This window comes from Culex pipiens, chromosome 2, assembly GCF_016801865.2.
Source record: "Culex pipiens pallens isolate TS chromosome 2, TS_CPP_V2, whole genome shotgun sequence".
Lineage (NCBI taxonomy): Eukaryota > Metazoa > Arthropoda > Insecta > Diptera > Culicidae > Culex > Culex pipiens.
The window spans coordinates 211,881,996-211,907,800 of NC_068938.1; the positions used below are offsets into that span (position 1 = coordinate 211,881,996).

At 31.2% G+C, this 25,805-nt stretch overlaps 1 protein-coding gene across 2 annotated transcripts in view; it reads left to right on the forward strand.

The window, feature by feature from the left end:
- Positions 1-25,805, forward strand: part of LOC120425245 (liprin-beta-2) — a 205,440-nt gene that overhangs the window by 54,935 nt on the left and 124,700 nt on the right. For both annotated transcript variants that reach the window (XM_039589690.2, XM_039589689.2), the window contains exon 2: positions 11,316-11,515. In XM_039589690.2, the coding sequence (XP_039445624.1) occupies positions 11,316-11,515 (200 nt within the window). The remainder of the gene's footprint in view (positions 1-11,315; positions 11,516-25,805) is intronic.

Below are 25,805 nucleotides of genomic sequence, written 5' to 3' on the forward strand. Positions count from 1 at the left end.
AAATGTTAGAGTTGATTCAAAAAATAAATAAGTATTTTAAGCAAATTTATATGAACCTTTCTGATCCCTTCGAAAAAAAAATTGGAGATGGTCAAGCTTGTCATGACTCCAGCAGGTAAAAAAGTCTTAACATATGGATTTTAAGAATCTATAATTTGAAACGGTACACGATATCATAATTGTGCTGAGTGCTTTTTGATTGCTAATTTAATTTCGCATCTAAAAAAAATCAGTAAAGTTTTTCGAGGTTTTTTACGATTTTCAAACATTATGATGGTTTCGAAAAATTGGCAACACTGCCAATTGAATTTTGACCAAATTGTGCCATAGCTCAAAAGATGGCATTTTTTATGATCTAAAAAATATATTTTTTTTAAAGTTTCATCCAAATCAATTTTTTTTAAAAGTGTCGTTGTTTGAAATGTCACATACAATTATCCCAGTTTTTTTCTATAAGAAAAAGTAAATTTAAAATTTGAGCTTTTTTCAAAGAGTTTTTCCTGAATATTATCCTGAATAGTCCTGATCATAAATTACAGCTTGAAGCCAACAAATAAATCAAACAATACGTCACTTTTGTAACAAAATATATACAAACATATTTTTAAAATATGATGGTTTGCAAATATTTGTTCAATTACTTGAAAAACCAGGTGATAATGTTATGCTTTTCAGGACAGTTTAGGAAGTGCAACATTGTATATCGAAGCTATAATTTTTTTTTTATGAAATCTTGTAGCAATGTTAAATAAAATTTCATCAGGATAATTAAATCCAAACTTAAACCAGGGCTTTGAAGTATATAACTGATATATTTTGATATTAAATGATAAACGAAAAATCTTATTAAAAGTTGAACAACGTTATAAAATGCAATGTTACTCAACTAGTTTTCAAGTCTTTGCTATTATTTTTAGGCAAGTCTAATTTTCCCTAAATTCTCCACGACTCCATTTAGCGTAAATGTTTGATGAACTGCACAAACATAAATAATGCGTTTAATTTTAATGCTAATAATTATAATCGCAAAACCGTGTCAATGGCGTCTGGATGCAACTCCCAGAGGGGGAGGATTTCCATGGAACGCTTATTCCCACCAGCTTACCCTACAAAAGCAAGCGTATCGACATGAAACAGTTCGGAAACAATATCGTAACTCACGACACCCTTTAAATAGCACACAGCATAAATAGATTTTCCACCCCCCGCACTTCAAACTGCTCGAATCGAGCTGCTGCAGCGTAAAGCTCAGTGAAGTCGAAGTAATTTCCTCCCTAACCATAAATATTATCCCGCATGCATAATAGAATTTCACCGATTAAATTGAATTACCAAGTGCATTGCAGTCGAAAGTGGATTCTCCCCCAAACAACCATGGCTGGCAGCAAAACGATTGGAAAATCGATCAATTTCAGTGCAAATTAAGCAATTACCCAGTTGAACGAGTTGAACCTAGAGGAAAATTCTTCTCTCGCACGAAAATGGGAAAGTTTACCGAGGAGTACCTACTAAATCATGCATGCAGCTTCCGCCAAATTCCGTCAACATTTCCCCGCGTCTTCTCCAAGTCTTGCCAAAGTAACAACACTTCCGTCCTTCTTCATCAACCAGAGAATTCTACCGAGAGTTTGATCGAAGCCCGGTCCTACCTCAATTTATGCAAAGCACACAAACACACACACATACAGCAGCCATTACTGACATGGTTCCTAGAACAAACAAAGTGAAAAACACACACACACTCACATCGGGCACGTGTGAGCACCGTGACTGACTGACTGGCTGACACGTATGGAGCTGTGATTTGAAATATCGATTTTCTGATGGAAAATGCATGTCTCATCAACACTGCCTGATGCTGATGCTACCGGCGGCACTTTTATACCTGATCGTTGATGGTGGTGGTGGTGGTAGGACACGTGGGCGGATTTTCTCGGTGCAGTTTCCTTTTCGGAGAAGTAGTGTGAGGTGAGGCAAACCATGATTGAACAGAGGGAAAGTTTGGGTTCAAAATTAGGCTGGAATTTGTTTAGATCATATTTTAATTTTTGATTTTGTATTTTTATAGTTTTTAAATTTCCAAGGTTATTTTTAGAAAATCCCGTGTAATTATAAAACGAGATATTATTCCAAAAGTGGAGGAGGAGGGGAAATAAAAACAAACAAAATATATAATTTTAATCATTATTTTAAAAATTTTGAAACAAAAAAATCACAATATGCTTTATACATCATTATATTTAGGATAATATCAAAAAAAATCCAAATATTGATGCATTCAGGAAAATATTTATTTCCTCAACTTTAACGTTTTGATTGACCCTAATGTTTATTTTTTTAAGGATCCGCTACACGCGAACATTTTTTGCTTTGACTTTTTTACGGAAATTGTCATTGTAAAGTTTTTTTTTGGCTTTTAAAGAAACTATTGAAACCATCAGATCAATTTAGGTCTTGTGAACTTTGCATAACATTTTTACAGGACCTAATACAAAAAGTGGGACTCCAACTGTTATGACAATTTCCGTAAAAAGTCGAAGTAAAAAATGTTCGCGTGTAGTGGAGTCTTAAAAAGATTAAAAGATGTTTATTTGATTCAAAATGCATAAATAAGCGTTGTGCAATATATTTTTAATTATTAACATTCGATTTTCGAATTTTCTTTTGTGTAAAAGTTTCAATTTGAGTCGACGATTTTTTTGCCCAGTGTTTTTTTAACGGCAACTCAAGGATTGAAAAAAAAAATTGCAATTGCCTAATTGATTTTTTTTACTAATTAAATGTTTATGAAAATACAGAATAAATTTTATGTAAACAATTAACACATCTTTTTATACTAAAAAATTAAAGTTTTTAGTTTGTTATATTTAGTACAAATAAAAGTAACGGCAAAATACCATTGTATTAAAATTTCATAGATAAAAAAAAGCAAATATAAATAACATGCCAATGCACAGTGCAATGGGTAATATGAGTGGTTTGGACACATACTTCAGTTATTTTTTTTTAGATCCAGAAAAATAGGTACACAGATATAAATTAAGTGGTAATAATTCGATACAGGGTTGCCAGATCTTCAATGTTGTGGACTCGTTTGAATGGTCTTTCAATTTGTATGTGTATGTATGTATGTATGATCCCCATACCCGCAGACAACTTGGTCCCGAAACACATGTGAGCGCTAGGTGAACAATTCGATCATCTTTTACTCCGTTATCTGTACACCCACGTGCATAAGTTTTTTTGCACGAATTTTAATGCTACAAATACCGGCGCATAAAATAAAATGGTTTCCTTCTTCCCTCCCCAAGCGCCGGAAATTTGTAGCGGGTGTAGGGACACTTTGCATAGACGCCCTTGCTCCCATCACGTCACTGAGGGTATGGAGCGACGAGAAATTAATAAGCATGCCCCCTCAGTCGAACCTTCATTAGAGAAGCAGGCAATCCACAACTCACAGCGAACGACCAAGGGAACACCCTACCACGTATATAATAAGGTTGGCGTAGGTTGACTTTAGTGAAATGTGAGAATGTTAGAGTAGATGAAAGAATATGTTGTTATTTAAATAGGAAAGGTCTCACCAAATAAATAATCCATGGCTGAGGACATTTTGCGATCTTCTCAAACTTGATGAAACTTGCGATCAGGTTGCCGAATTCTTGCACCACACGAACGACAGCAAGCGGCTTGATCTTAGAAGTTTCCGTCTCGTCCACATTCAGCACTACTTGAATGGCGTCAGTAAGGACATTTCTGGTACACGGGGCTGGAACAACAGGAACGTTTCATCGATGGCCACTTCGTAATTACCGAAAAGGACACCAAAGTCTCCAAGTGATACAAATTTTACTCTTTTTAAACGAAATGTAGGGACCAAAAAATGACAGAGGAAAAAAACGCGTCCTGTAGCGCGCACAGTTTACTTCGATCTCCACTCGTTTGAATGGTCTTTCAATTTCCTTACTAACGATGGGTCGGATGATGGATCCGAACATCGTTTACATACATTTAAGTGAGATCCGGCTTCAAAAAATTACATAAATATCACTTAAGTGGCCATAACTTGAGACAGGGTTGCTAGATATTCAATGTTGTGGACTCGTTGGAAAGGTCTTTCAAACACCTAACCAACGATATGCGGATGATGGATCCGAACATCGTTTACATGCATATAAATGAGATCCGGATTTATGTGAAAACATATTTATATACATAACTTTTGAACTAGTTATCGAAACTTCAAACAATTCAAAAGCGATGTATGGGATACTAAACCAAGTCGAATGCAACTGGGTTGGTCAAAATGGTTCAGCCAGTGCTGAGAAAACTCAGTGAGAATTTTGGTCACATACATACATACACACACACATACACACACACATACACACACACATACACACACACATACACACACACAGACATTTGTTCAGTTTTCGATTCTGAGTCGATATGTATACATGAAGGTGGGTTTATGACGTTTCTGAAAGAAGTTCATTTTTAAACAGGATTATAGCCTTACCTCAGTGAGGAAGGTAAAAATACAAAATGAAAACTCCAGTAGAATTTTCAATGTTATGCAACGGCAAGAAAATTCGCTTAATTTCAATTCCGTCAATTTGAGCGTATTGAGGGAGCACAAATCTAACATATTAAGATGAAACTAAAGCGTTTTGTGACATAAACTTCAAAAATGTCGTTTTGTGTTTTTTAAACTTGCACAAATACAATTTTTTTAGTAATGTACTAATATAATTTAGAAATATAATATATTTTCGAAAGACACTGCCCACGTCTTGAATTTTTATTCAGATCAACTGATAATTCTCATTCATCAGATCTACTTTGTACAGAATCAAATCTAAAAAAGGAAATTTTCTATGAAAACACAACGCCTGGTGTTTGATCTGAATAAACTGAACCATTAAAACTTGCTTTAAAATGTCCAAAAAATATTAATTTAATATTGTAATATAAAGAACAAAGAATTTTAGTAAAAAAATATTGTTGTTCTATTTTTAAATTAGTATTTTTGCTTACATTCTAAAAATGTTGATTAAGAAATTATTCGTTTTTAAGCAACATATATTTTAGCCATTTTCTTTTCATTTTATCCCACAATGCCTCTCAAAAATGCACTATGTTTCCGACACTTTCCAGCTTTCCCACACCATCAGCGCTCGTGAACGAAGCCCGAGCAGGGGTAAATAACACGGGAATACCAAATTTTGGTATTACTTGGGCAAATAACAGCGACCAAAATGTGCCCTTGGTTGCCCAGTAATAGATGGTAAAATACCATGAAATCATACCAAAAGCTTGTATGTGGAAGGGCACAACAATACCATACCATGTTATTCCAAAGGTAAAATAATACCACAAAATAAAATCATTTCAATACCAAGTTGAGGTCTTCTGGATTTTTGAACATTGCTTGAATACCAAAACTTGGTATTGTCATGGTTTTAATTTTAGGTATTCCCGCGCCCTTGGAAAATCATATTTTGGTATTCCTGTGGTCTTCCACAAACATGATATTGGTTTGATTTCATGGTATTTTACCATCTATTACTGGGCAACCAAGAGCACATTTTGGTCGCTGGTATTTGCACAAGTAATACCAAAATTTGCTATTTTCATACCATTTTTAGTGCAGCAGTTGCAGTTAGTGAAAAAAACGTAAATGATCCTTATGCAACAACCAAATCTACTCACCTGATGATTCCATGTTGTTTTTAGTGATATTCTTCACCACACCGAATGCATTTGTTATTGATGAACGGCTGTACTTGAAGTTCTTGAAGCTTCTGAAAAATAACAAGATTGAAAAATAAGTATTATTAAAATGAAACTGGATTGAAATTCACCAAAATTCAATAATCTGTTGATTGACTCGTTTTTCAAAGTATTTGGTTATCCCAACTTAGAAAAATTTCAACGTTTTTGAAAAAAATATTAGTGGGTATATCACAAAAAAAAATTTAAATCAGCTTAACACTTTTGGGTTTCAAGTCATTTTAGCGCAAAATTAATTATCTCGTCAAAAATTAAAAAAAAATCCATAGTTTCAGAGAAAATTTATGAAACCTTTCAGTACCAAAATAATACCAAAATGTGGCATCCTGACTTAGAAATTTTTCCACAATGTCAAGTCATTTCTGTAGGGGGTATATCAAAAATGTTTAAAATCAAGTTTGAAATTTCCGGTTTTCAATGAAAGCATTCGCTTTGAGACCTCGTTTTAGCGCAAAATTAATTATTTTGTCAAAATTGGTCAAAATTTTCCCATAGTTTCAGAGGAATTTGGTAAAACACTTTAATACCAAAATAATACCAAAATGTGCCATCCTGACTTAGAAAATTTTCCACAATTTTAAGTCATTTCTGTAGGGGGTATATCAAAAATGTTTAAAATCAAGTTTGAAATTTCCGGTTTTCAATGAAAGCATTCGCTTTGAGACATCATTTTAGCGCAAAATTAATTATTTTGTCAAAATTGGTCAAAATTTTCCCATAGTTTCAGAGGAATTTGGTAAAACACTTTAATACCAAAATAATACCAAAATGTGGTGTTCGACCATTGACAAATTCTGCAATTTTGCAATATCAAAACAATACCTTAAATTGGTATGATACCATATTTTGCTCTTGCATAATCCTTAAGACAAATTTTTAAGGGTCCAGGAATACCAAAATTTGGTATTGATACCAGAGAAAGGTATTATTACGCATTTCCCTTGTTATTTACCCATGCTCGGGAGTGGGTGGGGTGGCTTGCGGTAGTAGGAAAAACCTCCGTCCCAAAATGTGCGCTATCAAAAATTTATCAGCTCCGGCAGCCGGCTTCTGTCAACCGGCAAAACTTTACATTTACATTAAATCTCAACCGAAACCTTGCCCCCGCTTCTTCAGCAGGTTTTCATGGAGATTTTTGCATGCCCAAGTCCTGACGAATTTTCACTACCCATAACATTTTTTTTTCTGTTGTGTGTGTGCTGGGTGACGAGGAAAAGCGTTCCGTCGATCCGTTCGATGCTGGCCCGGCCAGGGTCGTCGTTCATAACTTTTGCTCGGTTTGGCCCCTCGTCGATTGATGGAGGGTTTAATCCGTTTTGATTAACTTTCATGGGGTCGTCTCGCTAGGTTTTTGGGTGAAAACATGTTCGATGATGGGGCGTGTGTGTGTGACGAACGAGTTTTGCGAAAATAGATATGACCATTCATCCGAAATTTGATTCCTTCGGTTGATTTGCGCTGGAAGTGGATTCCATCGCTTGAACGGTTATTGAGCTATTCAGAGTGAAAAAAATTAGCATTGATCGAATGGTAAAAGCTGTTAACTTTTATGATTGTTTTATTCTTAAACTTCAACTCTTTCAAAGCAGCATCAACCAACGAAGCCAAGTTCCATCAGTGTAATGCCAGAGTGGGATTCACCGTCACCACGCTGGGTAGCTCAAAGGCTTCATAATTAAAGCACACCTAAAAGGGTGGAAAATTTGCTTGCATATTTCGCTCTCAGCATAACCAAGTCTCTCACATATCCACGTGGATATTCCGGCCGGCACACTCACGTGAGAGAACTGCATGAATATTTAAGTAATCCCTTATGCACACTTCTCCAAAGTTCCATCCAAGTTCCACCCCATCGCCCAAGTTTCGCAAGCACAGCTGCTCATCTTGACTATCCTGGGATGGATTTACAGAATTCGAGCAAATGAGATTTGAGCAGCAAGATTTGGCGCCCAACTCGAGCTTAACCGTGTTTTATGCACACATATCCTCCCCCCTAAGTGGCCACAAATTACTTTCACTTAATCACCCCGAAATGGCACCCAGTTTACGTTTGGAATTAATGAGGCTACTGCAAAAATGACAAAATTAGACCCTTATCCGATGCCCCCCCCCTGATAACAAATTGGATTTCGTTGAACCCAGCTGACTGTTGAATTTTTATTTTAGTTTGTGGGGTTAGTTTTGGCTACAAGCGAACGCTTGACCCCCATTTGCTAAATTTAGGAGGGGGTGCCTGAAGGAGGCTGAATAATTAATTAAGATTATTTATGCTTCAAAAAAGTTAAGCTGCGACCATTTAAAGGATTAGTGATGGGAGGGGTTGCTGCTCTAGATTGTTGGCAAATTAGCAGATTAACAGCAAACATCAAGAAGTCAGCAGGTTTTCGTTTTCAATTTGAACCCTCTACAACCTAACCCCGCCTCTAGACGGGTTTCGATCTGAAAAATCGCCAAAATCCATTTTTTCAAAAAATTTTTGGACTTTAAAAAGCATTGGAAAGAAGGAGTGCATAATTGGCAAAGGGAGCGCGTGGTCGTAAAAAAATATTCGGAGTGAAAAGTGATTTTTTTGTGCCTTTTGTTTCGCATTTTTGTCGTGAATTGTGTGATGCGAGGAGAAGATAACCCTCTGAAAGTGCAGCGTCATCAGTGCATAATTGGCTAAGGGAGCGCGTGGTCGTAAAAAAATATTCGGAGTGAAAAGTGATTTTTGAGATTTTCAAAGCCCTTCCTATATCATCTTTGATCGGAAGGCACGGCGTCGGTTGGATTGTGTTTTAATTTTTTGAATAAGGTTTTATTTTTTTGCGGTGAAAAAGCTATTTCTATAAAATGATCGAAAGACGCACTGGCATTTTGGATCGTCAAGTTAATAGTGAAGCAAAAAACTGTGTGTGAGTGATTTTGTGGGTTAACCAGAAAGAACTCCCCATAGCATCGTTGCTCGGAAGGCTCGCCGACGGGTCTGTTATGAAAGTCCTCCCCATAGCGTCGTAGCTCGGGAGGCATCGAAAAGCCAATACCTTATCCTACTAACCCAAAAAAACAAATTAATCACGTGATGCTTGAAGGAGATGCTGTGGATTCAACGGTCTCATGCGGTATCAACAAGTATATAGCGAAAAACTATGTGCTTGATGAGTCTGCAACTTCAACTATCGGACTAACATTCCTCCCTTTCGTTGAACTGCAGGCTTCTTGGGAGGGCGCCGGTATTGACTAATAAAGTAGGGATCTTCAGAGGTTAAACAGTGAACGGATGGTTGGCTCCCACTGATCATTTTTGATTCATTGTTTAACTTCAGCTGATCTGTCAATAACGGAGTAGCAGCTCATTGGCAGTCAACCATGCTCATGCTCATGCTCATTTAAAAAGCATTGGAAAGAAGATCTCGTAAAATTTTAAAAAATTTAAGGGTTGAAAATTTGACTTGTTTTATGTGACTATGCCAATGTTTAAAAAAAATCATTTTTATATGGGTCAACTTTAACTGTCTTTTTTACTAACATTTCCTATATTTTAAGTAAAAAGAAGTATGCAGTAATTTTTGTACTGTCCAAGACTATGCCTCTACGCATTCTTTACAATTTAAATGATAATGGTGCCATTCTATAGCAGAAAATGTGAAACCAAGCAAAAAATTTAAAAAGTGACTGTAAAACATGAAAAAAATAGAAAGGCAAAAGGTGGTAGAGTAAGAGTAATACTACCAAAAACAAACATAAACTAAACAACATAAATGCAAATTAACAAACCAAAAATTAAACAAGAAAAAAAGGAAAGTAAAGTTTTTCGCAGACCAAAAATTTCTCAAAATGACCTCCTGATAACAGAAAAATAAAAAAAAATTGAAAAATTAGGGGTTAATCAATTTTATGTAATTATTTTAGTTTTCTATACTCAAACAATGATATTATAGTAAAAGTATTATTCTTTTTAAGTCAAGAAAACATTGAAAATTTCAGTATAGGCTTATAAGTTTATAAGTTAGACTCGACTAAATTAAACAATAATTATAACTTGGATCAGGCATTAAACATGGTTGTTATTCCCTTATAAATCAGCCAGAACATAAATGTAAAATGACCCTAGAAGCTTGAGTTCACTCTATGGTGTATGTTTTCATTCTTATAAAAAATATTTAGCGCTTTGTTTTGTTTTTGAAATATGTTAAAGGACATAAAATGCCAACTGATAAATAAAAAAAACTACTAAAAAAAACTGAAAAACGCCAGTTAAAACTTTTGACACATTTTTTCGTAAGATCTAATTTGCAATCAAAAATAACTTAAGTGAAGTTTTTGGCAACGTTTTCAAGTTATAGCCACTTTTCAGGTATTTTTTTTAAATGCAGTTTTTTGATATTTCAAAAATAGTTCCCACCTTTGAGAAAAAAATACGCTCGTTTTTTGTTCAGCCGTTTTTTCAAAATTTATAAATAGTCAGATTTTCAATGAAAATAAAATAAAATAAATATGATAATTTTGAAAATACTCTGCTCTTTTCAATAAAAAAAAACTAATTTTTATAGTCAAAAAATAAATTTTTGAATCATTTGAAAATGCTTATTTTCACATTTTCAAATGTATTATTGAAAAGAGTAGAATAAATCACTAATTTTAATTTGTACAAAATGTCAAAATGTAATGATTGGAGGTGGTAGAATAGGCCAAATACTTCCAAAAACTAAACTAAACAAGATAAGTGCAAATATAAATATTAAAAATAATACAAGAATAACATAAAACAAGAGAAGTAAAGTTTTTCGTAAAACAAAAGTTGCTCAAAACGAGATTTGTTTTCACTTTATAAAGAGATTTTGTTATTATGTAAGTTATTCAAATATAAACAGATTTCATACTCAATTGTTAATTTTTTTAAGTATTTGTATTCTTTCTAATTTGTGATAGAAGTTTTTTTTACAATTTAACCTTGCAAAATTTGCTCAAATTTTTATTAATAACTTCTTCTTTACTTTTTGTTTTATTTATTTTTATTTTAAGCATATTAATCTTGATTTAGATTTTTTGTTCATCTTGATAAATTTATTGATACAAACCGGAATAAATTATTAAGTGGCTTAGTTAGAATTCTTTAAATAAATACACTGTAAAATTTTGATTAACAAGAAAGTTCCAGTTTCAAAATCGTGCATTATTTCTGGATTTTCTTGATACGTATCCAAAAATTCGCACGTGTTCCAGAATCGATACTTTTCCAGATTATTATACAATCGATTCCCTCCAATCAATCCCATCAACACGCAATTCCTTTTCGATGAAACAACCACCGCCGAAGCAAGACCCAAGATTTCATAACGTTCCGGACCATCTGCGCCGTGAGAAAGGGCCGACTGACTGATTTCTCCCCTGATCCTTGACGTTATTATCCTTCAGCCGGCGCCAGCTGTCAGAATCCTTCGCCAATATCATTATTTCCTTTTCCGAATCCCGCGCTCACCTGCTGGAATTTCAGACTCACGATTTCTTATTCTTCTTGGTTTTCCTCTCTCTCACAGGTGCCACAAATCACGTGTCCTCACCGGACGGGGGCGCCTCGTCGAACGGGGGCATCCACCATGGGCTGCAGTCGACGTCGATCCTGGCGGCGGCCCAGTCGCTAGCGATGTCCCTGCAGCAGCAAACCCCGACCCTGCAGCCCTCGCCGGACCCGATTACGGCCGGCATCATCTCGACCTGGCTGGACACGCACCTGCCGGTAAGTGGAGATTTAAACCTGGGGTGAAATGGGACAAATCGGCTTAAAGCCCTAAAACAGCTTTAGTTCACCCCAGTGACCTCAACTTTCCCCCTCTTTCCTTACAAAAAAAGTGGTTCTTCGCTAGGAATCTCCGGGTGTTATTTACATTCGTCATTCGTCGCAATGAAGACGACTCTGTCTGTGGATCACGAGGGCACGAAACGACTATTTAATAATGCTTATTTAGTGCCTACTCACACCCCTCGGAGTTGTCGTGCAGCGATGTTCGCGTCTCTGTTGAGACTTTTCCAGCTTTCCGTTTTTTCTTCTCGCAAGGCGACTTTTAGAAAGGAAAGAAATTGGTTCGCGGCAAAAAAAGGACGAATTGTGAAGAAAAATGTGCGAGGGATCGCGTGGGAAGACGGGTCTGTAGGTCGTGCTGGGTGGGTCGTTGTGTCATTTAGTGCTATTATGGAAGGGATGATTGCAGTTGGGCGAAAGTGAAAGAAAATCTCCTTCAGATTGAGCTGATTTGGTGATTTAGATGTGATTTTATTGCGACCGTTTCAAATCTCCTTTGAAACTAGTATCTATTCTTAATATTCTAAATTTTCAGCTTTTAAGCTTTTCACAAACAAAAGTAATTTGAGTTAAGTGAAAATTTCTAGACCATCGCACCAAATATTTGCAATAATTTTCAAAAGTTCCTAGCAGTTTTATCTGTGTTATTAAATTGATAAATGGATTTAAATAAACAAGATTTATTTGAAATGTAATTAAGAACCAGAACAAATCCATGTTTAAAAATGCATTTGTGAAATTTTATGATCTTTCGATGCAAAATATTTTGAAAACTTAAGAATCAAGACTGATATTTCAAATGAGCGTAATATTGATTGTATGGCCCTTTAAAAATGTTTGTCATGATTCCAAAATTTTAACAAAAAAATATCGAAAAGATTGTTAAATTTCACAAACGTTTCATTTTTCAACATTGAATATGGATTATTAGTTGCTGACATATTTTCATTAGAAAATGGGGGAATGATTGGATGAGAATTAAAAAATTTAAATTTTATTTTTTCTTTTCTTTTATTCGCTGTGATTCAGCAACCAGTGGTCCAATCTTCAATGTCTCTTAAGAAATTTTATTGTTTTTTTTTTAACTTTGCGAAAAACATATTTTCAGGAAAGGGTAAATAATGGACACTGTGCACTGTTTTAAAAAATCGAAAAACGATATTTTTATGATAAAATTTAAATGACCAAAAATTACACAATGCAAAATTAATAACTTTTAATACCAGTGCTGAAAAGTTCGACTTCAAAAAGTGACATTTTTCATTTTTTTTGTTTTGAACGGTGAATTTCCTTAATACTTGGATGTTTGACAAAAAAAAACCCGATTTAATATCACCAGAGGTGAAATAGAGCCTTTCTTACAAAATGATGAAACTCCGAGAAATATATTGGTGTAATTAATTTTTCAGAAACATAATGATACCACCCAGTGAGAATTTTACCTAAAGCTTCGAATCTTTTTAGGCTAAACCTCAAATGCCATTTTTTTTTATTTCAGAGGTACATTATTTGTCGCAAGATATTTAAATTTAGTTAAGAAAAACATATTGGATTGAAATTACTAGAAAAAAATCAAGGGTACTCAGTCTTTATTGTTAGTCTATGATTAATTTAAAAAAAATGTATCGCTATTGAGATAGCAGAAGTTATCTTGCAAGTACTAAAAAAGTTATCTTGCAAGTACTAAAAATCAAAAAACATCGCTGCAAGATAACTTTTTAGTACAGAAGTTATCTTGCAGCGATGTTTTTTTTCTAAAATCATCGAATCTGTAAGATAACTTTCTGCAAGATAACTTCAGCTCAAATTGGCAAGATAACTTTCTGCAAGATAACTTCAATTCGATTTCTGCAAGGTAACTTCAGCTCGGTTTTTGCATTATAACATTCAGCAAGGTAATTTCAGCTAAATTTTGTTTGTACGGTAACTTTCTGCAAGATAACTTCAGTTGGTTTTATTGAACAAGACTGCAAGGTAATTTCAATTTTATTCAGAATAATTGAAGGAATATTTTTATGAATAAATTCAATGAAATAAATTTCCTTCTTAAATTTAAACTCGCAAGATAACTTCAGTCGGTTTCATAGAGCCAGTCTGCAAGGTAACTTCGATTTTATTCAGAATAATTGAAGGAATATTTTCATGAATAAATAAAATTAAATAAATTTCCTTCTTAAATTTAAACTCGCAAGATAACTTCAGTCGGTTTCATAGAATCAGACTGCAAGGTAACTTCAATTTTATTCAGAATAATTGAAGGAATATTTTTATGAATAAATTCAATTAACCCTGGGCCTTGTAAAGTCAAGGGGCATGATTTGATCCTAGTGCATTAGTTAAAATTTGGGTATACATTATTTTTTTATAAGCACTATGGACACCACTTCATGCTACGAGAACTCGCTTTGCCGCAGCCCCAGGGCTTAAGCGTTGACCGATAAGCTGTCTTCGTGAACTAGGTAGTTCTCCGATAGTGAAAATATCACAATTGCACAAGACACCGCTGCTTCTGTGACTTTTTCACTATCACAATGTGGGATTTAGGTGGGACTTCAGGATAGTACAATTGATTTGTTGCTTAGCACTAGCATTTAAAATAAATCTGTATCTTTTCCAAATCTATTTGATGATAAATTTAGTTGCAATTGTTAAGTTAGAGTAATGCTGTCAATAAACTTTGATAGATGTAGAATACTAGGCATTCTTTTATGTCAAATTGTCCATAGAGTCTCGATCAATCAATAATGTAATGATATCGAACAAAATTCGTTGATCTGTTGAACTAACGGTTTTCGGATAATGGTTGTATTGACCATTGTTGCGAATCGAGGAACTACGGATCTTTTGACGTAAATGATCATTTCTTTTTAAAAACGCGATTTCTATCCTATTTGTATATCTGTTCATAAATTTTTATTGTTTTTGATAGAAGTAGTACTGCAACAGTTAAAGGAACGTTTAGTTTTGAACATTAAGTTGAGAGGATTTTAGATTAAAGGTTAGATTTTCAATCCAAAGTAGTTAGCAAATGAATATTTGGACTTAAATGAATAATTGAATAAGTTAGACTTATGAATAACACACAACTGTGCATTTATTCTAGGGTCAGATCCATACAGCGTCAGTGTTTATTTGGTCGAAGTGTACTAATTCATTGGCAGATCTGATTCTAGTTGTAATGTACGACAAGACTACTGACGGACGTGACAGGACGAGGGCCCAGTTTAGAGGTTTCAACATCAACGATGTGCGGCTGGACCACCCTCCCAAAAAAAAAAAAAAAAAAATATTTTTATGAATAAATTGAATTAAATAAATTCCCTTATAAAATTTAAACTCGCAAGATAACTTCAGTCGGTTTCATAGAATCAGACTGCAAGGTAACTTCAATTTTATTCAGAATAATTGAAGGAATATTTTTATGAATAAATTCAATTAAATAAATTCCCTTATAAAATTAAAACTCGCAAGATAACTTCAGTCGGTTTCATAGAATCAGACTGCAAGGTAACTTCAATTTTATTCAGAATAATTGAAGGAATATTTTTATGAATAAATTCAATTAAATAAATTCCCTTATAAAATTTAACCTCGCAAGATAACTTCAGTCGGTTTCATAGAATCTGACTGCAAGGTAACTTCAATTTTATTCAGAATAATTGAAGGAATATTTTTATGAATAAATTCAATTAAATAAATTCTCTTATAAAATTTAACCTCGCAAGATAACTTCAGTCGGTTTCATAGAATCAGACTGCAAGGTAACTTCAATTTTATTCAGAATAATTGAAGGAATATTTTTATGAATAAATTCAATTAAATAAATTTCCTTCTTAAATTTAAACTCGCAAGATAACTTCAGTCGGTTTCATAGAATCAGACTGCAAGGTAACTTCAATTTTATTCAGAATAATTGAAGGAATATTTTTATGAATAAATTCAATTAAATAAATTCCCTTATAAAATTTAACCTCGCAAGATAACTTCAGTCGGTTTCATAGAATCAGACTGCAAGGTAACTTCAATTTTATTCAGAATAATTGAAGGAATATATTTATGAATAAATTCAATTAAATAAATTTCCTTCTGAAATTTAAACTCGCAAGATAACTTCAGTCGGTTTCATAGAATCAGACTGCAAGGTAACTTTAATTTTATTAGATAGCAGAAGTTATCTTGCAAGTACTAAAAAAGTTATCTTGCAAGTACTAAAAATCAAAAAACATCGCTGCAAGATAACTTTTTAGTACAGAAGTTATCTTGCAGCGATGTTTTTTTTCTAAAATCATCGAATCTGTAAGATAACTTTCTGCAAGATAACTTCAGCTCAAATTGGCAAGATAACTTTCTGCAAGATAACTTCAATTCGATTTCTGCAAGGTAACTTTAGCTCGGTTTATGCATAATAACTTTCTGCAAGGTAATTTCAGCTAGATTTTTTTGTAAGGTAACTTTCTGCAAGATAACTTCAGTTGGTTTTATTGAACAAGACTGCAAGGTAATTTCAATTTTATTCAGAATAATTGAAGGAATATTTTTATGAATAAATTCAATGAAATAAATTTCCTTCTTAAATTTAAACTCGCAAGATAACTTCAGTCGGTTTCATAGAATCAGACTGCAAGGTAACTTCAATTTTATTCAGAATAATTGAAGGAATATTTTCATGAATAAATAAAATTAAATAAATTTCCTTCTAAAATTTTATCTCGCAAGATAACTTCAGTCGGTTTCATAGAACCAGTCTGCAAGGTAACTTCGATTTTATTCAGAATAATTGAAGGAATATTTTTATGAATAAATTCAATTAACCCTGGGCCTTGTAAAGTCAAGGGGCATGATTTGATCCTAGTGCATTAGTTAAAATTTGGGTATACATTATTTTTTTATAAGCACTATGGACACCACTTCATGCTACGAGAACTCGCTTTGCCGCAGCCCCAGGGCTTAAGCGTTGACCGATAAGCTGTCTTCGTGAACTAGGTAGTTCTCCGATAGTGAAAATATCACAATTGCACAAGACACCGCTGCTTCTGTGACTTTTTCACTATCACAATGTGGGATTTAGGTGGGACTTCAGGATAGTACAATTGATTTGTTGCTTAGCACTAGCATTTAAAATAAATCTGTATCTTTTCCAAATCTATTTGATGATAAATTTAGTTGCAATTGTTAAGTTAGAGTAATGCTGTCAATAAACTTTGATAGATGTAGAATACTAGGCATTCTTTTATGTCAAATTGTCCATAGAGTCTCGATCAATCAATAATGTAATGATATCGAACAAAATTCGTTGATCTGTTGAACTAACGGTTTTCGGATAATGGTTGTATTGACCATTGTTGCGAATCGAGGAACTACGGATCTTTTGACGTAAATGATCATTTCTTTTTAAAAACGCGATTTCTATCCTATTTGTATATCTGTTCATAAATTTTTATTGTTTTTGATAGAAGTAGTACTGCAACAGTTAAAGGAACGTTTAGTTTTGAACATTAAGTTGAGAGGATTTTAGATTAAAGGTTAGATTTTCAATCCAAAGTAGTTAGCAAATGAATATTTGGACTTAAATGAATAATTGAATAAGTTAGACTTATGAATAACACACAACTGTGCATTTATTCTAGGGTCAGATCCATACAGCGTCAGTGTTTATTTGGTCGAAGTGTACTAATTCATTGGCAGATCTGATTCTAGTTGTAATGTACGACAAGACTACTGACGGACGTGACAGGACGAGGGCCCAGTTTAGAGGTTTCAACATCAACGATGTGCGGCTGGACCACCCTCCCAAAAAAAAAAAAAAAAAAATATTTTTATGAATAAATTAAATTAAATAAATTCCCTTATAAAATTTAAACTCGCAAGATAACTTCAGTCGGTTTCAAAGAACCAGACTGCAAGGTAACTTCGATTTTATTCAGAATAATTGAAGGAATATTTTTATAAATAAATTAAATTAAATAAATTCCCTTATAAAATTAAAACTCGCAAGATAACTTCAGTCGGTTTCAAAGAACCAGACTGCAAGGTAACTTCGATTTTATTCAGAATAATTGAAGGAATATTTTTATAAATAAATTAAATTAAATAAATTCCCTTATAAAATTTAAACTCGCAAGATAACTTCAGTCGGTTTCATAGAATCTGACTGCAAGGTAACTTCAATTTTATTCAGAATAATTGAAGGAATATTTTTATGAATAAATTCAATTAAATAAATTCTCTTATAAAATTTAACCTCGCAAGATAACTTCAGTCGGTTTCATAGAATCAGACTGCAAGGTAACTTCAATTTTATTCAGAATAATTGAAGGAATATTTTTATGAATAAATTCAATTAAATAAATTTCCTTCTTAAATTTAAACTCGCAAGATAACTTCAGTCGGTTTCATAGAATCAGACTGCAAGGTAACTTCAATTTTATTCAGAATAATTGAAGGAATATTTTTATGAATAAATTCAATTAAATAAATTCCCTTATAAAATTTAACCTCGCAAGATAACTTCAGTCGGTTTCATAGAATCAGACTGCAAGGTAACTTCAATTTTATTCAGAATAATTGAAGGAATATATTTATGAATAAATTCAATTAAATAAATTTCCTTCTGAAATTTAAACTCGCAAGATAACTTCAGTCGGTTTCATAGAATCAGACTGCAAGGTAACTTTAATTTTATTCAGAATAATTGAAGGAATATTTTTATGAATAAATTCAATTAAATAAATTTCCTTCTTAAATTTAAACTCGCAAGATAACTTCAGTCGGTTTCATAGAATCAGACTGCAAGGTAACTTCAATTTTATTCAGAATAATTGAAGGAATATTTTTATGAATAAATTCAATTAAATAAATTCCCTTATAAAATTTTACCTCGCAAGATAACTTCAGTCGGTTTCATAGAATCAGACTGCAAGGTTACTTCAATTTTATTCAGAATAATTGAAGGAATATTTTTATGAATAAATTCAATTAAATAAATTTCCTTCTTAAATTTAAACTCGCAAGATAACTTCAGTCGGTTTCATAGAATCAGACTGCAAGGTAACTTCAATTTTATTCAGAATAATTGATGGAATATTTTTAAAAATAAAAAATGAAATGAATTTCCTTCTGAAATTTAAACTCGCAAGATAACTTCAGTCGGTTAGGAAATTTATTTAATTTAATTTATTCATTATTAATATTCCTTCAATTATTCTGAATAAAATTGAAGTTACCTTGCAGTCTGATTCTATGAAACCGACTGAAGTTATCTTGCGAGTTTAAATTTAAGAAGGAAATTTATTTAATTTAATTTATTCATAAAAATATTCCTTCAATTATTCTGAATAAAATTAAAGTTACCTTGCAGTCTGATTCTATGAAACCGACTGAAGTTATCTTGCGAGTTTAAATTTCAGAAGGAAATTTATTTAATTGAATTTATTCATAAATATATTCCTTCAATTATTCTGAATAAAATTGAAGTTACCTTGCAGTCTGATTCTATGAAACCGACTGAAGTTATCTTGCGAGTTTAAATTTCAGAAGGAAATTTATTTAATATTCCTTCAATTATTCTGAATAAAATTGAAGTTACCTTGCAGTCTGATTCTATGAAACCGACTGAAGTTATCTTGCGAGTTTAAATTTAAGAAGGAAATTTATTTAATTTTATTTATTCATGAAAATATTCCTTCAATTATTCTGAATAAAATCGAAGTTACCTTGCAGACTGGCTAAATGAAACCGACTGAAGTTATCTTGCGAGTTTAAATTTCAGAAGGAAATTTATTTAATATTCCTTCAATTATTCTGAATAAAATTGAAGTTACCTTGCAGTCTGATTCTATGAAACCGACTGAAGTTATCTTGCGAGTTTAAATTTAAGAAGGAAATTTATTTAATTTAATTTATTCATAAAAATATTCCTTCAATTATTCTGAATAAAATTGAAGTTACCTTGCAGTCTGATTCTATGAATTCGACTGAAGTTATCTTGCGGGTTTAAATTTAAGAAGGAAATTTATTTAATTGAATTTATTCATAAAAATATTCCTTCAATTATTCTGAATAAAATTGAAGTTACCTTGCAGACGGGCACTATGAAACCGACTGAAGTTATCTTGCGAGATAAAATTTTAGAAGGAAATTTATTTAATTTAATTTATTCATAAAAATATTCCTTCAATTATTCTGAATAAAATTGAAGTTACCTTGCAGTCTGATTCTATGAATTCGACTGAAGTTATCTTGCGAGTTTAAATTTAAGAAGGAAATTTATTTAATTGAATTTATTCATAAAAATATTCCTTCAATTATTCTGAATAAAATTGAAGTTACCTTGCAGTCTGATTCTATGAAACCGACTGAAGTTATCTTGCGAGTTTAAATTTCAGAAGGAAATTTATTTAATTTAATTTATTCATAAAAATATTCCTTCAATTATTCTGAATAAAATTGAAGTTACCTTGCAGTCTGATTCTATGAAACCGTCTGAAGTTATCTTGCGAGGTTAAATTTTATAAGGGAATTTATGTAATTTAATTTATTAATAAAAATATTCCTTCAATTATTCTGAATAAAATTGAAGTTACCTTGCAGTCTGATTCTATGAAACCGACTGAAGTTATCTTGCGAGGTTAAATTTTATAAGGGAATTTATGTAATTTAATTTATTAATAAAAATATTCCTTCAATTATTCTGAATAAAATTGAAGTTACCTTGCAGTCTGATTCTATGAAACCGACTGAAGTTATCTTGCGAGTTTAAATTTAAGAAGGAAATTTATTTAATTGAATTTATTCATAAAAATATTCCTTCAATTATTCTGAATAAAATTGAAGTTACCTTGCAGTCTGATTCTATGAAACCGACTGAAGTTATCTTGCGAGGTTAAATTTTATAAGGGAATTTATGTAATTTAATTTATTAATAAAAATATTCCTTCAATTATTCTGAATAAAATTGAAGTTACCTTGCAGTCTGATTCTATGAAACCGACTGAAGTTATCTTGCGAGTTTAAATTTAAGAAGGAAATTTATTCAATTGAATTTATTCATAAAAATATTCCTTCAATTATTCTGAATAAAATTGAAGTTACCTTGCAGTCTGATTCTATGAAACCGACTGAAGTTATCTTGCGAGTTTAAATTTAAGAAGGAAATTTATTTAATTGAATTTATTCATAAATATATTCCTTCAATTATTCTGAATAAAATTGAAGTTACCTTGCAGTCTGATTCTATGAAACCGACTGAAGTTATCTTGCGAGGTTAAATTTTATAAGGGAATTTATGTAATTTAATTTATTAATAAAAATATTCCTTCAATTATTCTGAATAAAATTGAAGTTACCTTGCAGTCTGATTCTATGAAACCGACTGAAGTTATCTTGCGAGTTTAAATTTAAGAAGGAAATTTATTCAATTGAATTTATTCATAAAAATATTCCTTCAATTATTCTGAATAAAATTGAAGTTACCTTGCAGTCTGATTCTATGAAACCGACTGAAGTTATCTTGCGAGTTTAAATTTAAGAAGGAAATTTATTTAATTGAATTTATTCATAAATATATTCCTTCAATTATTCTGAATAAAATTGAAGTTACCTTGCAGTCTGATTCTATGAAACCGACTGAAGTTATCTTGCGAGGTTAAATTTTATAAGGGAATTTATGTAATTTAATTTATTAATAAAAATATTCCTTCAATTATTCTGAATAAAATTGAAGTTACCTTGCAGTCTGATTCTATGAAACCGACTGAAGTTATCTTGCGAGTTTAAATTTCAGAAGGAAATTTATTTAATTTAATTTATTCATAAAAATATTCCTTCAATTATTCTGAATAAAATTGAAGTTACCTTGCAGTCTGATTCTATGAAACCGTCTGAAGTTATCTTGCGAGGTTAAATTTTATAAGGGAATTTATGTAATTTAATTTATTAATAAAAATATTCCTTCAATTATTCTGAATAAAATTGAAGTTACCTTGCAGTCTGATTCTATGAAACCGACTGAAGTTATCTTGCGAGGTTAAATTTTATAAGGGAATTTATGTAATTTAATTTATTAATAAAAATATTCCTTCAATTATTCTGAATAAAATTGAAGTTACCTTGCAGTCTGATTCTATGAAACCGACTGAAGTTATCTTGCGAGTTTAAATTTAAGAAGGAAATTTATTTAATTGAATTTATTCATAAAAATATTCCTTCAATTATTCTGAATAAAATTGAAGTTACCTTGCAGTCTGATTCTATGAAACCGACTGAAGTTATCTTGCGAGGTTAAATTTTATAAGGGAATTTATGTAATTTAATTTATTAATAAAAATATTCCTTCAATTATTCTGAATAAAATTGAAGTTACCTTGCAGTCTGATTCTATGAAACCGACTGAAGTTATCTTGCGAGTTTAAATTTAAGAAGGAAATTTATTCAATTGAATTTATTCATAAAAATATTCCTTCAATTATTCTGAATAAAATTGAAGTTACCTTGCAGTCTGATTCTATGAAACCGACTGAAGTTATCTTGCGAGTTTAAATTTAAGAAGGAAATTTATTTAATTGAATTTATTCATAAATATATTCCTTCAATTATTCTGAATAAAATTGAAGTTACCTTGCAGTCTGATTCTATGAAACCGACTGAAGTTATCTTGCGAGGTTAAATTTTATAAGGGAATTTATGTAATTTAATTTATTAATAAAAATATTCCTTCAATTATTCTGAATAAAATCGAAGTTACCTTGCAGTCTGGTTCTATGAAACCGACTGAAGTTATCTTGCGAGATTAAATATTAAAAGGAAATTTATTTAATTTAATTTATTTATAAAAATATTCCTTCAATTATTCTGAATAAAATCGAAGTTACCTTGCAGTCTGGTTCTTTGAAACCGACTGAAGTTATCTTGCGAGTTTAAATTTTATAAGGGAATTTATTTAATTTAATTTATTTATAAAAATATTCCTTCAATTATTCTGAATAAAATTGAAGTTACCTTGCAGTCTGATTCTATGAAACCGACTGAAGTTATCTTGCGAGTTTAAATTTCAGAAGGAAATTTATTTAATTGAATTTATTCATAAATATATTCCTTCAATTATTCTGAATAAAATTGAAGTTACCTTGCAGTCTGATTCTATGAAACCGACTGAAGTTATCTTGCGAGTTTAAATTTCAGAAGGAAATTTATTTAATTGAATTTATTCATAAAAATATTCCTTCAATTATTCTGAATAAAATTGAAGTAACCTTGCAGTCTGATTCTATGAAACCGACTGAAGTTATCTTGCGAGTTTAAATTTAAGAAGGAAATTTATTTAATTGAATTTATTCATAAAAATATTCCTTCAATTATTCTGAATAAAATTGAAGTTACCTTGCAGTCTGATTCTATGAAACCGACTGAAGTTATCTTGCGAGTTTAAATTTCAGAAGGAAATTTATTTAATTGAATTTATTCATAAATATATTCCTTCAATTATTCTGAATAAAATTGAAGTTACCTTGCAGTCTGATTCTATGAATTCGACTGAAGTTATCTTGCGAGTTTAAATTTAAGAAGGAAATTTATTTAATTGAATTTATTCATAAAAATATTCCTTCAATTATTCTGAATAAAATTGAAGTTACCTTGCAGTCTGATTCTATGAAACCGACTGAAGTTATCTTGCGAGTTTAAATTTCAGAAGGAAATTTATTTAATTTAATTTATTCATAAAAATATTCCTTCAATTATTCTGAATAAAATTGAAGTTACCTTGCAGTCTGATTCTATGAAACCGTCTGAAGTTATCTTGCGAGTTTAAATTTAAGAAGGAAATTTATTTAATTTAATTTATTCATAAAAATATTCCTTCAATTATTCTGAATAAAATTGAAGTTACATTGCAGTCTGATTCTATGAAACCGACTGAAGTTATCTTGCGAGTTTAAATTTCAGAAGGAAATTTATTTAATTGAATTTATTCATAAATATATTCCTTCAATTATTCTGAATAAAATTGAAGTTACCTTGCAGTCTGATTCTATGAAACCGACTGAAGTTATCTTGCGAGGTTAAATTTTATAAGGGAATTTATGTAATTTAATTTATTAATAAAAATATTCCTTCAATTATTCTGAATAAAATTGAAGTTACCTTGCAGACTGACTAAATGAAACCGACTGAAGTTATCTTGCGAGTTTAAATTTTAGAAGGAAATTTATTTAATTTTATTTATTCATGAAAATATTCCTTCAATTATTCTGAATAAAATCGAAGTTACCTTGCAGACTGGCTAAATGAAACCGACTGAAGTTATCTTGCGAGTTTAAATTTTAGAAGGAAATTTATTTAATTTTATTTATTCATGAAAATATTCCTTCAATTATTCTGAATAAAATCGAAGTTACCTTGCAGACTGGCTAAATGAAACCGACTGAAGTTATCTTGCGAGTTTAAATTTTAGAATGGAATTTATTTAATTTTATTTATTCATGAAAATATTCCTTCAATTATTCTGAATAAAATCGAAGTTACCTTGCAGACTGGTTCTATGAAACCGACTGAAGTTATCTTGCGAGATAAAATTTTAGAAGGAAATTTATTTAATTTTATTTATTCATGAAAATATTCCTTCAATTATTCTGAATAAAATCGAAGTTACCTTGCAGACTGGTTCTATGAAACCGTCTGAAGTTATCTTGCGAGTTTAAATTTAAGAAGGAAATTTATTTAATTTAATTTATTCATAAAAATATTCCTTCAATTATTCTGAATAAAATTGAAGTTACATTGCAGTCTGATTCTATGAAACCGACTGAAGTTATCTTGCGAGTTTAAATTTCAGAAGGAAATTTATTTAATTGAATTTATTCATAAATATATTCCTTCAATTATTCTGAATAAAATTGAAGTTACCTTGCAGTCTGATTCTATGAAACCGACTGAAGTTATCTTGCGAGGTTAAATTTTATAAGGGAATTTATGTAATTTAATTTATTAATAAAAATATTCCTTCAATTATTCTGAATAAAATCGAAGTTACCTTGCAGACTGACTAAATGAAACCGACTGAAGTTATCTTGCGAGTTTAAATTTTAGAAGGAAATTTATTTAATTTTATTTATTCATGAAAATATTCCTTCAATTATTCTGAATAAAATCGAAGTTACCTTGCAGACTGGCTAAATGAAACCGACTGAAGTTATCTTGCGAGTTTAAATTTTAGAAGGAAATTTATTTAATTTTATTTATTCATGAAAATATTCCTTCAATTATTCTGAATAAAATCGAAGTTACCTTGCAGACTGGCTAAATGAAACCGACTGAAGTTATCTTGCGAGTTTAAATTTTATAAGGGAATTTATTTAATTTAATTTATTTATAAAAATATTCCTTCAATTATTCTGAATAAAATCGAAGTTACCTTGCAGTCTGGTTCTTTGAAACCGACTGAAGTTATCTTGCGAGTTTAAATTTCAGAAGGAAATTTATTTAATTGAATTTATTCATAAATATATTCCTTCAATTATTCTGAATAAAATTGAAGTTACCTTGCAGTCTGATTCTATGAAACCGACTGAAGTTATCTTGCGAGTTTAAATTTCAGAAGGAAATTTATTTAATTGAATTTATTCATAAAAATATTCCTTCAATTATTCTGAATAAAATTGAAGTTACCTTGCAGTCTGATTCTATGAAACCGACTGAAGTTATCTTGCGAGTTTAAATTTAAGAAGGAAATTTATTTAATTGAATTTATTCATAAATATATTCCTTCAATTATTCTGAATAAAATTGAAGTTACCTTGCAGTCTGATTCTATGAAACCGACTGAAGTTATCTTGCGAGGTTAAATTTTATAAGGGAATTTATGTAATTTAATTTATTAATAAAAATATTCCTTCAATTATTCTGAATAAAATCGAAGTTACCTTGCAGACTGGTTCTATGAAACCGACTGAAGTTATCTTGCGAGTTTAAATTTTAGAAGGAAATTTATTTAATTTTATTTATTCATGAAAATATTCCTTCAATTATTCTGAATAAAATCGAAGTTACCTTGCAGACTGGCTAAATGAAACCGACTGAAGTTATCTTGCGAGTTTAAATTTTAGAAGGAAATTTATTTAATTTTATTTATTCATGAAAATATTCCTTCAATTATTCTGAATAAAATCGAAGTTACCTTGCAGACTGGCTAAATGAAACCGACTGAAGTTATCTTGCGAGTTTAAATTTTATA